This window comes from Varanus komodoensis, unplaced genomic scaffold (assembly GCF_004798865.1).
Source record: "Varanus komodoensis strain SLA01 unplaced genomic scaffold, ASM479886v1 scaffold121, whole genome shotgun sequence".
In the NCBI taxonomy this organism is placed as follows: domain Eukaryota; kingdom Metazoa; phylum Chordata; class Lepidosauria; order Squamata; family Varanidae; genus Varanus; species Varanus komodoensis.
In genome coordinates this window covers 161,341-175,085 of record NW_025335353.1, presented here as the reverse complement: position 1 = coordinate 175,085, position 13,745 = coordinate 161,341, and the positions used below count along the sequence as shown (strand labels likewise).

The window sequence follows — 13,745 nt, the reverse complement described above, 5'->3', positions numbered from 1 at the left end:
AAGTGCAAGAATAGCCCCAGCCACTATGTGGTCCCTTGGAAACCTTGAGGAAAGGGCTCCCTCCAACAGAGGGAATTCTGGGAGTTCTAGTTAACACAGCCAGAGGCCCCACATGGCAAAAGAATGGAGTATTTGATAGGTTTCAGAATGTCCCCACTGTCAGGCCTCAGGGTATCTTGGTCACTGCCCAAACAGGAAGAAACAGACGCTGCAGGAACTATGAAGCGGTAGAATGAGAGTCACAAAGCACCAGAAAAATGGGCCAGCTTTTTATTTGTTTCTGATTGTCTAATGCCACATAGGCACAATCCAGGCTGCTGTTTCCAGCACTGCTGCCTGCCTCAAAATCCAGGCGATGGATGTGGCTTCATGCTTCATGCGTTACCTTTGCGTGCTTCAGCTGCAGAGGAGAAAGGAGCAGGAAAAGCATCTTTAAGGCAGACATTCAACCCAAGATGACAGAAGGCATCTTCCCTTTAATCCATTCAAGGTGGGCCACTTTGGCTAGCTGACATTTTTGTCTGATGCAGATGCCTTCTTCCTTTGGCCTTCTTCCAGCTTCGGGACCAAAGTCACTTTTGGAGTTCTCAGGGGCCATATTCCAATGGTGGGCCAAATACCAGCCTATTTTACCTTCAGTCTCTTACTGGCCCTTCACTAAACTGTACTAGGGACATTTCAGCCTTTTAGAATGGTGAGGAGGAAAGGCAAAAATGGTGGGAAACCATGAAACAATGTGCAGAAAAGAAGCAGGAGCAAAGAAAGTAGCAAGAGTAGGGGAAATGGACAGTTTTGGGCCCCAGGAGGACCAACTTTGAGCCCTGGGTCTGAGCTTCTCCACCCCCAACTTAGAATGAGAGGAAGGAAACTGGGATTTGGGGTCTACACTGGTGCTGGCCACAGCTTGTTGGGAAGCACACCAGAATTGGTCAGTAAAGGGCACTTTTTGAAGTTAACCACTGGGCATGCCAGTCTAAGCCCACCCCTACCCTGTTAAGACTTGTGTTTGGAGGACACTTTTGGAATCCTTCCCTCTAGAATCTGCAGACTTCTTTCCGTGCTTGGCTCAGTCCTCAAAAATGAGCTGAGCCAAGAGAAAGGCCACGAACACTCGCAGATTCCTGGTTGCTCACCTGGCAAGCTTCCCCATCAGGAGCAGCTGCAGGATGCGGAAAAGGGGCACTGTGAGCAGTCATGCCAGATGCCACTCCTGGTGACCAACCTAGCAGTGGCGGAGGTGGCACGCAGCAGGAAGCAGTGCTGGGTGCGCAATACCTGGGGTACAATTTCTGGCATGTGGCCCACACAACCCCTGAGCAGGCCGGTCAAGAACTTGGACTCTGGGCCAGTGCAAAGTGGCCCGAAGTGCAACAAGCCAAGCCCAGGGAATCTGACAGTTCCCCACCCCCAGACAGATTCCTTTCCCACCCCTAGTTAAGACTGATCATTTCTTTTGATGCATCCCACTGCCCCTCTCCTGGGTAGGCAGCAAATTTGATCGTGGCAAATTCCCATGGAAAAAGGCCTGAGCAGCACCTCTCAGGCTGATAAGCAGCTGACAAACGCATTATCTGCCAACGGCCACACTTATGCAACCAGGTGGCACCGATGTTGGCAGTGTTAACATGACAAAGCACACATTTAACCAAACATTGAAATATATAGTTAAAGAGTACTTTGAGATGATTGCAGAAGGGGGAGGAGACAGTATGGAAAGGTAGGACAGGCAAATGCATGTGAAAGTGAGGACAGATGAGAATGGTCCAAGCCAAAACTTTTGCAGCCAGAGAGAGGGAAGGTTTTGAAGCAAGAGACAGGGCTGAGGGTACAAGAGGCTCTGTTCATACCATACCTGAATCGCAGGGGTTGGTGTATTGAGCGTTGGCAGATTCTTCTGGAAATACAAAGAAAGGGAGCAAGTTGGTCAGGGCTGAGGTGTGTGTTTCCCCCCCAAGTACTTCTTCCCAAATTCCCTCTACAGAGTCCCAGCTCTCACAAGCCCTGCTGGATCAAGGTAACGTCCATCTAGTCCAGCACTCCACACACATGGTGGCAAACCAGCTGCCCGCAGGATCCCTCCAGCTGGACGGGTGCAAGACCTCCGCCCACCCAGCTCCTCAGCAACTGGTGTGTGCAGGCACTAAACCTCTAGTGAAGGAGGGAGCACATGGCCAGCAAGGTCAGTAGCTACAGATGGCCTCTCCTCATGAATCTGACCAGTCCCCTTTGAAAGCCTCCCGGACTGGGGCCATCACCATTCCTTGGGGCAGCAAATTCCATAGTTTACCAATATACTATGTGAAGAAATCCTTCCTTTTCTCTTCCCTGAACCTCCCACCAACCAGCCTCAAGGGATGACCCTGGGTTCAAGTGTCATGAGAAAGGGAGTAAAATGTCCCCCCCACCACTTTCTCCATGCCAGGCATCATTTTAAACACCTCAATCATGTCTGCCCTTCCCCTGCCCTGGCACTTTACAGTCCCAGCTGCTCATTTTAGCTGCTCTTCTCTGTTCCTTTTCCAGTTCGGTACAGCCCTCACTGTCCCCACAGTGTCTTAAATGGATTTTGTTTTAGGACATTTATCAATATCCTTTTCGCACGGCATTTTACATTTCTCGGCAAAATGCACTTTATGAAATTCCACGCAGTGCCCGAGCCCTTTGCTTTCTCACCTAGCACGTAATAATCGTAGACAGTCACCAGGGCAGGCTTCAGGTTTTCAACAATTATCTCTTGCTGCATGTCGAAGCTGTAAGTCTGGGTCATGTTGGTCAACTGCAGACAAATAATCGAGGTCATAATGTAAAGGGAAGATCAGGCAGGAGTGTGCCAGCTCCTCTCAAGGTGCCCATTGGCCATCCTAGAGGAACAACTGTGTTGCCCTCACACCTCTGCCCTCTTGCTCACTTACCTGATCCACATACAGCAGGACACGATCAGAGCTCACTTCTGTACGCATGATGTGCCTGTTTGTTTCCAACTGTAGGAGGTGAAAGAGAGGGTGTATAGTCGTTGAGCAATGGAATCAAGCCACCATCTCTGGCCCTCTCCAAAATATCAAGAGAGTGGGGCAGAGGGTGCTTTTGGAGGGGGGAAATGGAAGCACCTGTATAATGGTGGTCTGGGCAATGCCCTTAGTGAACATGTGAAGTTAATGGGTATTGTGTGCAAATAGTGCTGATGATCACTAATGGAGCTGGATGAATACAACACCCATTTGCTGTGAAGCTCAACGGAGCTTCTGCATCTCTTAGTAGCCAAAGCTAGAGGGAGAGCAAGAAGGAGGTCATCCCGCTCACATCAGCTTGGCAGCCTTCAGGTGAGATGGACAGTAAGGAGAGATTCAAGCAAGGCAATCCTTGTGTTCAGAGGCCTTCCTTGTCTTCGAAGGGGACACACACACACACACACACACACACGCACAGCGAGGTTACCTTCCTGACGGAGGGTTTATCCGCAACGAACCCTGACAGCATCTTCACATCAACGATGGCCATGTTGGAGACAAGGCGTGGGCCAGTATAGCTGGGAGACAAAGCGGGAAAAGGCGCATGACCCCAGCGGCCCAATCAAGGCTGCTGCTCTTCTGGTCATCGGCCCTCCAAAGCCATCCCCATAACCACCTGCTGGTTCCTCATGCATGCGGGACACATCAACTTTGCATCTCTGGACATCCAGCTTGTCACATTGCCGTCTGTCGTGGAAACCCCTTTAGCAGGATTGCCATTTGCTTACAACAAAATGACCAGTGGGACAGACACTGGTTACTGAAGTGCAGAAGTCCATTCTGGTTTGGTGTGCTGGACACATCTGGGACAATGGGACAGTTCTCTGCCTAAAGCTGTGGGACATACTGTGCTTCTTCTAAGGAACTGTACAAAATCTATACGTATTAAATCAGTTTCCCCCAACCTGCTGGTGCTCTCTTGATGTCTGGGGCTACAAATCTCCATCACGTGCAGCCGGCATGGTCAATCACATTCCCATCCGACCATCACATCATCTATAGAGGGTTGCCATCTATAGAATCGTACTGTTGGAAGGGGCCTAGCAGGCCATCAGGGCCAACTTCCTGCTCAATGCAGGACTCAGGTCTCCCATCCAGCATCGTCATACAGAGGGATGGTCACCATTTTCCACACAATAGTATAAAGAAAGAGAGGAGGTGATTTCCCAAGGCTACCCAGTCAGCTTCTTTGAGAGGGCAGGATGAGACCCCAAATCTCCTGATACAAGTCAGCAGTTACTCCACACACCAGTTCTATACATTTATTTCCACTAATGATCTGTGAATTTCAGGGATGGGTCTTCTCTGGGTCTGTAGATGGGATGCTCTGGAAAGGATACAGTAGCTCTTCCATCCCCAGGGTACCCCTCCCCTCTTACAGCCCCAGTGCTAATAGGGCACCCACCCACCCCCTCTGCACTCAGCCTTGGCCTATGAAGAGATTACCTGATAGATACAGTCAGGTTAAATGTTTTATAATTGTAGCTATCACAGTTCTTGGAAGTGATGTCCACCGCCAGCTGGAATGGAGCATGCTCTTGGTGTAGATGCACATTGTACTTCAGGGTGGTCTGGAAAGGAAACAGCATCCCAGGGTGTTTCTTTTTCTGTGGCTACACCTGTCATGATCCAGACTTCCAAAAGTGGCTTAGACAATGACTCAGAGGGAGAGAGGCCAGTGGCATGACCTATGGAGGGGCTGGAATGGACTCTGACACCACTGAGACAACCAAAGATTTCCTGATTCAGAGGAAGCTGAACCCAAGCCCCCAACAGCAGCAGTCCCTGCACCATGCCTCACCAAGGGGTAACATGCTTCCAGGGCCTCACAAACCACTGAACTTGCCTTCAGTGGTAGACGTAGCATCCAGTGAGAGTGATGAGAGGCCCATGATCAGGCTGAGGGACTGTATAAGACCAAGTCACCACCCAGCTGCTGTCAGAATAACTCATCTGACAGACCCACACAGGGGTCTTGTGTCTGACCTCTCTTGTTTCCTCAACTGCTACACTGTCTCTGTCGGAAACTAGTCTTTTCCTTCCATCTTCTCTCCTTTTCCCTTCCCAGCATATCAGAGGAGAGGCTTCTATCTTTTGTTATGTTAAAGAGGGGTTGGCCAAGAGTGGCCTTGTGATGCATAAGGAATACTGCAGAGGTCATTAGCAAAAGGCATCTGTCAAGTTAGGATGCCACCTAATTAGGGGAATTACTGCTCATGCCAAGGAGCTGACATCAAACTGAATCTGCCTTCTCCATTCCAATCAAAATGAGCTCCACCCTCAGGGAGGTTCCCAGTGCTTGAAGGCCAGATGTTGGCAAACCAGACATTACTTACTTGGCTAGCTCTCTTGATCCTGAATGACAGGACTGATTGAGTTATATTCTTCCCCATCTGGTCCTCCCTGTTCCACAGTATCTCCCCCACTAAACCAGAAATAGTCTGGTCCTCACCAGCCACATGGCTTGTTTTGAAGCTCACTGGTCTTGACATTTCAGGCTAAGGATTCTGACTCCACTTCTTCGACTTCAGATTCAGATCCTGAGATCTCCACTTTCAACACTATATTTTGGGAGAAGTGGCCCCAGTCCCTACACTCTGCCTATTGGTCACTTGTTCCTAACAGCTCCAGATCACTACCCTGATTTGCTTCCTTCAGACTTCAACAGAAAGAACTCATTCTCTACAGAACTGGGGAATATTTGCACGAGCGGCACAACCAACCAGTGCAACCTCAATTGTGCGGTATGCACTAAGGTAAAATGCAGCCCGTCACCCCTTGCAGAGCCCATTCTGCCCCACCAACATCAAAGTTTAAAAATAAATACAGAAAAGGCATTGTAGTTGTAAATCACAGCTGCTACAGACCCCTACAAGTGTCAAATTCAGCTTGGAATCAAGCTAGATGTTACCTTTTGGATCTCGGTGGGCATTTGGCTTTGTGGGGGTTGGGAGTTTTTAAAATTATTTTTCGCATCACCTGGCAGACTACAGACCGATGGGGGAGGCAAGCATGGCACAAAATGCTGCCCCCCACCGCCTTATCCTCCACGGTGAGAGGAGGAGCAGTTCCAATGCTGGACTACAAGCTGCATCCAGTACTACCCACTTTCCACTCCTGGCAATTCTGTCCACTGTCAATGGCAATTGTTCTCCGAAGCCCAGCCAAAGAGGCAGCTGAGCTCACCCTTCACCTTCCCCGCTTCTCCTCACCCTTCCTCCTCCAGTTCCTGGTTCCATCCCTTTCCTCCCTCACCCACCTTCTCCCCTCCTTCCCTCCTCAGCCTGCGCTCATCTTGCTCTCCAGCCAAGCCTCCCAGTGTGAACCAATTGCAATTTCTGGCAACACTCACCTGCAAATAGGTGCACCCATGTCCAGTCACCTGCACATCGTATTCCCCAGGCACGGTGGGCAAAGGATGGCACTGAAGCAGAATGCGGTTGCTGTTGTCCACATGGACCTGAGCAAGGTTGTTTCCTCCAGAGATCAAGGTTACTTGCGCAGCTAGTTTGCCCTTGGAAAAGATGAAGCCTGCATACTTGGAGAGGGCCTCGAGTGCTACCACAGTGTCCTGAAACAGAGAGCAAGGCGGTGAAACTTTCCTAGGAAGGGGGGCATTGGCCACAAACTAGGAAAGTGGGGCTGTGCCCCATCTCCTCCAATATCCTCTGATGCCTGCTTCCTGGAGGGGAGGAACTGACCTGAGTGGAAGAGAATCCCCCGTTAGGATTCTGTTGCTTGCTAAGCCATTTCACACATAAGGCTGCCTTCTCCAGTTCTTCTTTGGTTGGTTCCGGATGTCTGGTTATTATAGCAAGCATCACATAGGACGTTATCTCCACTTCCGCAGAGGAAGCACGGTGCTCATAGAACGGAAAGTCGTTCCTGTGTTCGGGCTTATCAGGCCGCTCCCAGTGAAGGGTGCCATCCGCTTCAGAGAGGGAAGGAATTATTGGCATTTGAATCCACTTGTTCAGTCACCACTCAGGTCTTTTAAGCAGCATCAAGATTAAAGTGGCTCTTTTTCTCCAAAGAGCCTTTTGAGACAAAGCATGAAAACCCACATTGGCCAAACCCCACATTGGTCTTTTCCATAACCAAATCACCTCCGGTATTTTGAGGCAAAATTCTTGCAAAGACAACCCTCTCCTGTGAGATTCTCGTCTCATCATCACATTGCATTTATATCCCGCATTTTGTCCTTCCAAGGAATTCCAGCTGGCTTTTCAGGATTCCCCTCCTCCTCTCCATTGTATCCTCAGAACAACAATCCTGTGAGGTAGGTTGGGCAGAGTGTCCACAAGTGGCCCAAAGTCAGCCAGGGAGCTACATAGCCAAGTGGAGCTAGAACCAGAATCTCTCCAGACCCCAGTCCAGCACTCTTACCATAACCCCACACTGGTTCTCCATCATCCCCCAGCTGCTCACCTTTGCTCTCCGCATTACTAGCCTGCTTGCGAGGCAAAGGGCTGGTAAGTGAATCGAAAGCAGCCTCCGGGACTTCTCTTTCTCACCCTTGCCTTCTCTTTGGCCTTAACATCTGCTTTGCTGCATGAGATGTTCCTGGCCTACGAGTCCCACCATCCCTCGGTACTGGCTATGTGGCTATGGCCAATGGGATGGGAGGCCAAGACCTCTAGAAGGCCACAACTGGCCCATTCCTTCATAGAATCTCAACTAGAAAACACCTCTGCTGAAAACCATCTCACTCAAATGGGTTTTCCGGGGTCTGTAAAAAAGCTGAAAGGAAAAGAGCCAGCCCCGGAAGGGAGTTCACAGACCAGGGTCCACCACCAAGAAGGCCCCAATTTCAACTGTGCTCATCACAGAGAAAGCACAAGAAATCCTTAAAGAAGGCTCTCCTCCCCAAGCGTTGGAGATGACACAGCCTGGCAGAGGGGAAAGCCGGTGCTCTGCTGTTCTGTTACTTCTGTGTACAGAGGGGGCACATCACAGCTCTAGCGTGGAAAGGAAAAAGAGGGCCAAGACAAGGTTTTTCCTTCTCACCTCCTTTCACAGCTCTCTCATCCAGAATGCGGAGCGCCTCTTCCCTCTTCTCTTCCTTGCCTGCCAGGGAAAAGGCGTACGCCATCATGCTCAAGGTGTAAATGTGGATGTCTCTCCGCTGCGATGCCGTCTCCAAGCAGAAGAGAGCATTCCGCAGGACTGAGTGCTGGGGAGAGAGCAAAAAGGAAAGGTGTTTTCTGAGCCTGCAGCTCCCAAGACAGGGCAGTGGGCAGCCCCCCATATTCACTGGCCCTAAGCAATCTTTTTTTACAGTTCTTAAATTTAATAATGAAGATGGGTTGAGACCTGTTTTCCCCTGCAGAGGAGGGCAGGACATGTCAAATGGAGCAAAGCTCAGGGAACCAAGGTTCAAATTGGATGCCAGAAAGCACTTCCTGACACTTGAGACCCCCAGGGTATGGAATGGGCTTCTATGGAAGGTGGTTGAAGCCCCATCAGTGAGGGGGATAGGCTGGACATACTCATGGTAGGCATGTCATGAGTGGAGCTGGCTGGAGCCGGGGGTCAGACTAGATGGCCCGAGAGACCCCTTCTGACTTGCTGTGTTTCTATATTTCTGTATTTCTGTATTTATTTGAAACTTTCGTGCACCGTCCCATTACTGAAGTCTCAGGACAGTTTAACACTACAAAATGCATAAATAAATAAATCACAGAGTCCTAACATTTAGCTAATAATAAAACCCTAATTAAAACAAGTCTGAAAACCTTGGGAAAATAAAACGGTTTTGGCCTGCCATGGAAAAGAATATTTATTTATTTATTTATTTAAAGTATTTATATGCCGTCCTGTTGCGAAAACCTCAGGATGGCTCACATAGATAAAATACAATAAAATATAACATAGATAAAATTATCAACCCACACTGGCTGCAAGAATAAAGTGACAGCACCAGGCAAACCTCTCTGGGGAGCGAATTCCACAATTGGGGTGCCACCGCAGAGAAGGCCCTTCTCTGGGTAGGCACCCTCCTAATCTCCTTCAGGGAGGACACCCGGAGAAGGGCATCTGCCCTAGATCCTAAGGGGTGGGCAGGCACATATGGAAGGAGATGCTCCTTCTAATGGGGTTGATAATGATGTTTAACTAGCGGGCTGGCACTCTGCAAAGAAGAACATTCTGCATTGTGTTCTTCAGCACCATTGCTCTTTGGGTGCAAGAGGGTGGTTGTCTATCGAAGAGCAAACTTTCCCCTGTTTGTTTCATTTCATTTCACCAGTTTGCCACCTGGGAAATGAAGGCTTTGTGAATGGGCCGGCCCCAGCTCATGGCCAGCATTTTGTGAGGGTGTCCAAAATGTCCCACCCGCCCCGAAGTCCAAGCCATTGTGGCAGTGTTTAAATGCAGGATGGGACCTATGTTTGACTTAGCATGAATGATGGAATCCCACAGTAAGGGCACACGCTTCCTCTCCCAGAGGGCCTAGGCCGGTGGTGGCGAACTTATGGCACATGTGCCACAGTGGGCAGCCAGAGCCCTCTCTGTTGGCACGCGAGCCAAGTCGCCCCAGCATCGCCCGAGCAGCCGAGCATCGGATAACAGTGCACACAGGAGCCATGCACATGCTCGGAAAGGAGTGGCGGCACCAGGCGATGACATCACGAGCCGCCACTCATTAGCCGCCACTCATCCGAGTTTTCGCATAGCCGGTCAGTGTGCTGCCAAGGATATATTTGCTTGGACTGGCTGTGAGTTGTTTTTTCTAAACTAACATTTTATTGCAGTGTTGGCACTTTGCGATAAATAAGTGGGGTTTGGGTTGCAGTTTGTGCACTCGGTCTCTAAAAGGTTTGCCATCACTGGTCTAGACGCTAAGGTGGATGGGTAGAAGCAAGGAAAATTGAAGACAAAGAAGGATTGACACAGGGAAAGCAGACCAAAGAAGAGCACAGTGCTTCTGGTCATGTGCAGATTGATTTCAGTAACACCATTTCAGATTTGAGGAACTGTTTTAACCCCAGGAGCCCAGTGTAGCCCAGAAACCTCACTTTAGATTCAAAAATATTTAGGAAGAAACAGAAATCACTGCCTCAAAGATGTACAGTTTATCAAATATACAGATGAAATGCAGATGCAGAATAGGAACAAGCAAAAGATAGTTTACAGTCCCCTTCACTGTGACCTGTGGGTTCCCTCAGTAGGCCAGGAGATTCTACATGCTCCTCCAAGCTGCCTGGGAAAGCAATGCATCAAATTCCTCTCCCCAAGGACTGAAAAAATGAATGAATGGCATTTATTCTGTGTCAGGAATGAAAGACACAGACTGTATAAAGTTCCTCTTTCTCACTGTTTCATAGCCTTTAGCACTCCCCACCCTGCTTCCTGCTGGCAGGGGGCAAAGCTGCTTCGGTAAGGCAAACAGTTTCATTCTCACAGCAAAAGCAGTGCTTATCTACAGAACAACTGTGGGAGGCAGCTTTGAGCCAATTATCTCTCCAGTTCTTCCTAACAAGCTGAAGGCCAGAAGGCCTGGGCATGGCTTCAAGAAACGATTCTGTCTTCCAGATACTAGATAGGTTCCATGAGGAGCTGGAATCCATTCTCCAGGAGGCACGCCTGGCACTGCCACTTCATACATGTCAGAACCAGGTCAAACCCTTTTTATTTTCCCATTATTTTAATTGTTGACTGGAGATGTGCTTTTAAATTGGTTTTTATTATAACGATGGGTTGCAGTGGTTCAGGATGCTGTTATCTATTTTGTGTTGTTGCTATTTAGCTTGTTTTGCTTGCATTCTTGCATAGGTTCTTGGTTTTCGTTAGGTTGTTTTAATGTTTAGCTCTTTGTAAACCATTCCGAAAGTAACGCACTGAAGGATCAGTATACAATTTTTGATAGATAAATAAATAAATTCACCGTGCTACCTGTTGACCTTAATAAACTCTTTACCATAGAATACAAGAATGTGGGTGCACATGGGCAAGAAACTGGACAGCCATCTGAGTGGGATGGTGTAATTGGGTGTCCTGCAACAGCAGGGGGTTAGACTTGATGGCCTTCATGGCCCCTTCCAACTCTACTATTCTATGATTCTGTGATTCTCAACAAGGCTTTAAGGCCATTTTGGGATCTATTCAGTCTTCTTGACCATCCCAGGAATATATAATGCAAGGGCTGAATGTTGTTTGATATCTCATGTTGTTTGATCATGTCCTATTTTAGGTTTTTGACTTCTGAGGATAACCCAGAAAGCTTTATCTATCAGGTAGTAGAGAACTCTAATATGTAAATAAGCATTTGATTCATAAATGAATGAGTTAAGAAGAAATGACTGCATTATTTATTGTAAGTCATCCTGAGACATTGTGTAGGGGATGAGATAGAACATCTTTTGATGGATGGATGGATGGATGGATGGATAAGACAGATATAGATTTTGCTTCATGGAATGGTTTCTCAGGTTGCAGGTGGTAAGTGGAATGACCCCTACCTTCCTTGAATGGGGATTATTATTATTAAGATGCATCCGATCCCACGCTGTGGACACTAGAACAGGGAACCCAAGTGCTCTGAATCCCTTAATGCTGTTAACAGTGAAAGATTGTGGAATTACACAGGGGATCATTAGCGAAACACCCCCAACTGTGTGATTTCTAGATAGTGTGACCATGGCATGGCTTCCTGCAGCAGAAGAAGACCCTCGCTGCTTGGGACCCTTTGCGTCTGGATGCCCGTGTGTGCGGCTAAAGGGCCAGGTTCACAACAGCTACTTACGATGACTGGCACATGGCCTTCCAGCAAAGCGATTGTAACGTAGGCCGTGAGGGCTGTTTCCTCATCTACCCCACCTTGCTGGAAAGAAAGCAGAAAGACATGAGTCTCAAGCAACAGACTAAGGGCACAGTGGTCCTCGAAGGAATCCATTTCCCTTACTCACTCACTCACTCACTCACTCACTCACTCAATTTATGTGCTGCCCTATTAGCCATGGGCTCTCTGGGTGGCTCACAGCACAATAAAATCCATAAGAACCAATATAATATTCAGCACAATAAAATCCACAGTTCACAATAAAACCAATAACAATTGAAAATGCTTCAGTGAAACTACAAAACTGAGTAAAACAAAAAGATAACAACAAAGAATACAATAAATGTCCTAGAAGGGAATTCACAAACCAATTAAAACATAAATAATCAATCTCTAGCATAAAAATTAATAAAATCATAAGGCAGCAGTATTTAGTAATATAAAGTCTTAAAACCATCATTAAAATTGACCAACGATTCACCGGTCAAAGTAGCAATGGAACAAAAATATCTTTAGTTGATGCCTGAAAGAAGGGTGGGCACCAACCAAACCTGTAGCAGGACCGAATTCCAGAGTTGGGGTGCTATGCTTGAAAAAGTCCCCTTCCTTGCAATCTTCCCCCCCCCCACTTTGCAAGGGGGGGAATGCAGAGGGGGCTTCAGATGAAGGTGGCAGTGATCGGGCAGGGACTACGGAGTCCATTGGGCTGCTTTGCATGCTCAGCCCTCATTTAGGAAGCGAGCCAACATGAGAGGAAGCCGTGGGCACGCGTGGCAGGCACGGCGCACAGCCAGCGACCTCCTTCTGCAGCACGTGCAGCACAAGGAAGGGCTGCGAGTCGCGTGTGTGGAAGGGGGGTGCTGCCTGTGCGGCGTTCGCCCTGGCTCGCTTCCTGGCACGACCCTGAGAAAGGGGGCTGGAGTCCTGGAGGCAAGCTCAGGGAATCCAGCAGATTCCCGCTGCCGGAATAGATTCCTCACACATCCCGACAGTACTCAGAGAGGTCCTTTGTCATCTCCGCAGTGCTCCTTCTGAGAACCATCTTCTACAGTTCTCGTGCGATAGGGGTGCGTCTCTCTCCTGATTGTACCTCAGCGTACGAGCTCCCGTTCACGTGGTCTCCCTGAAGGTGTCTCCCATGTACACCGTCACGTTGCACTCCCGCTTCAGTTCTGCACTGCTTCCCATGTGCCTTTCCTCCCTTTGCAGGCCCAGTGCGGCCTCCACAGCCCTCAGATGGAGCCCTCAGGTGATTTTCATCTCCCATCAGGGGGAAACGTACAACAACCTAGCAGCCCCCTTATTCCTTTCTTTCGCAGTAAACAAGAACCACTTCTTTAAGTAAGCGATGTACGAGATACAGTATAGAATTGCACTCTAAGACTGTATAATATTGTGGATTCAGAAGACAAGCTTATCTTTCTGGGATGCTCATAGGGGAAAGTGTGTTTTGAGTAGCACTGCTAACCCGGAAGGGTTGGCACTGAATATGTAACACAGGAAGGGCCCAGTGAGCGGGCGTTAGGACACGAATGGCTTATTCCAAACGGTTACCGACTGGGCCACTGCAATCAGAGGATGTCTGCACCACAGGGCCAATCATCCCCAGCCAGCTGGGGATAATGGGAACTGCATTCCAGCAGATCGGCAGGGCACCAGGCTGGGGAAGGCCCTGCTAGCATGCTTCATGCCAAGGTGCCATCAGCCCTGGTTCTGGCAAGGAAACGGACTTGCCCCTCTCACTCACCTTCATGGCATTGTTCAGCAGAGTTCCTGTGTCTTGGAAGCAGCCATTGGGCTTCTGCCGAATGGCCAGAGCAGATAGCGCGTCTGTGATGTGAATTTTTTCCACAAAGATGATCTTACTTAACTTAACAAAGATCTTGTACACAAAAGCCGTCAGCCTGCAAGACAAGGGATCCAAAAGACATCAGTCACTAGGACTTCCAGAAGGCTTT

The 13,745-nt window shown here is 48.8% G+C and overlaps 1 protein-coding gene across 1 annotated transcript in view; it reads right to left on the bottom strand.

Annotated features, from left to right (window-relative positions):
* Window positions 1–256: 256 nt before the first annotated feature.
* The window catches only part of A2M (alpha-2-macroglobulin), a 60,574-nt gene continuing 47,085 nt past the window's right edge, over window positions 257–13,745 (bottom strand). The window contains exons 27-37 of the mRNA XM_044422201.1: window positions 13,535–13,691; window positions 11,752–11,829; window positions 8,016–8,181; window positions 6,710–6,939; window positions 6,361–6,579; window positions 4,455–4,579; window positions 3,436–3,526; window positions 2,913–2,981; window positions 2,674–2,776; window positions 1,853–1,894; window positions 257–400 (exon numbers count right to left, since the gene is read on the bottom strand). Of these exons, the coding sequence (XP_044278136.1) occupies window positions 375–400; window positions 1,853–1,894; window positions 2,674–2,776; window positions 2,913–2,981; window positions 3,436–3,526; window positions 4,455–4,579; window positions 6,361–6,579; window positions 6,710–6,939; window positions 8,016–8,181; window positions 11,752–11,829; window positions 13,535–13,691 (1,306 nt within the window). The 3' untranslated portion in view covers window positions 257–374. The remainder of the gene's footprint in view (window positions 401–1,852; window positions 1,895–2,673; window positions 2,777–2,912; window positions 2,982–3,435; window positions 3,527–4,454; window positions 4,580–6,360; window positions 6,580–6,709; window positions 6,940–8,015; window positions 8,182–11,751; window positions 11,830–13,534; window positions 13,692–13,745) is intronic.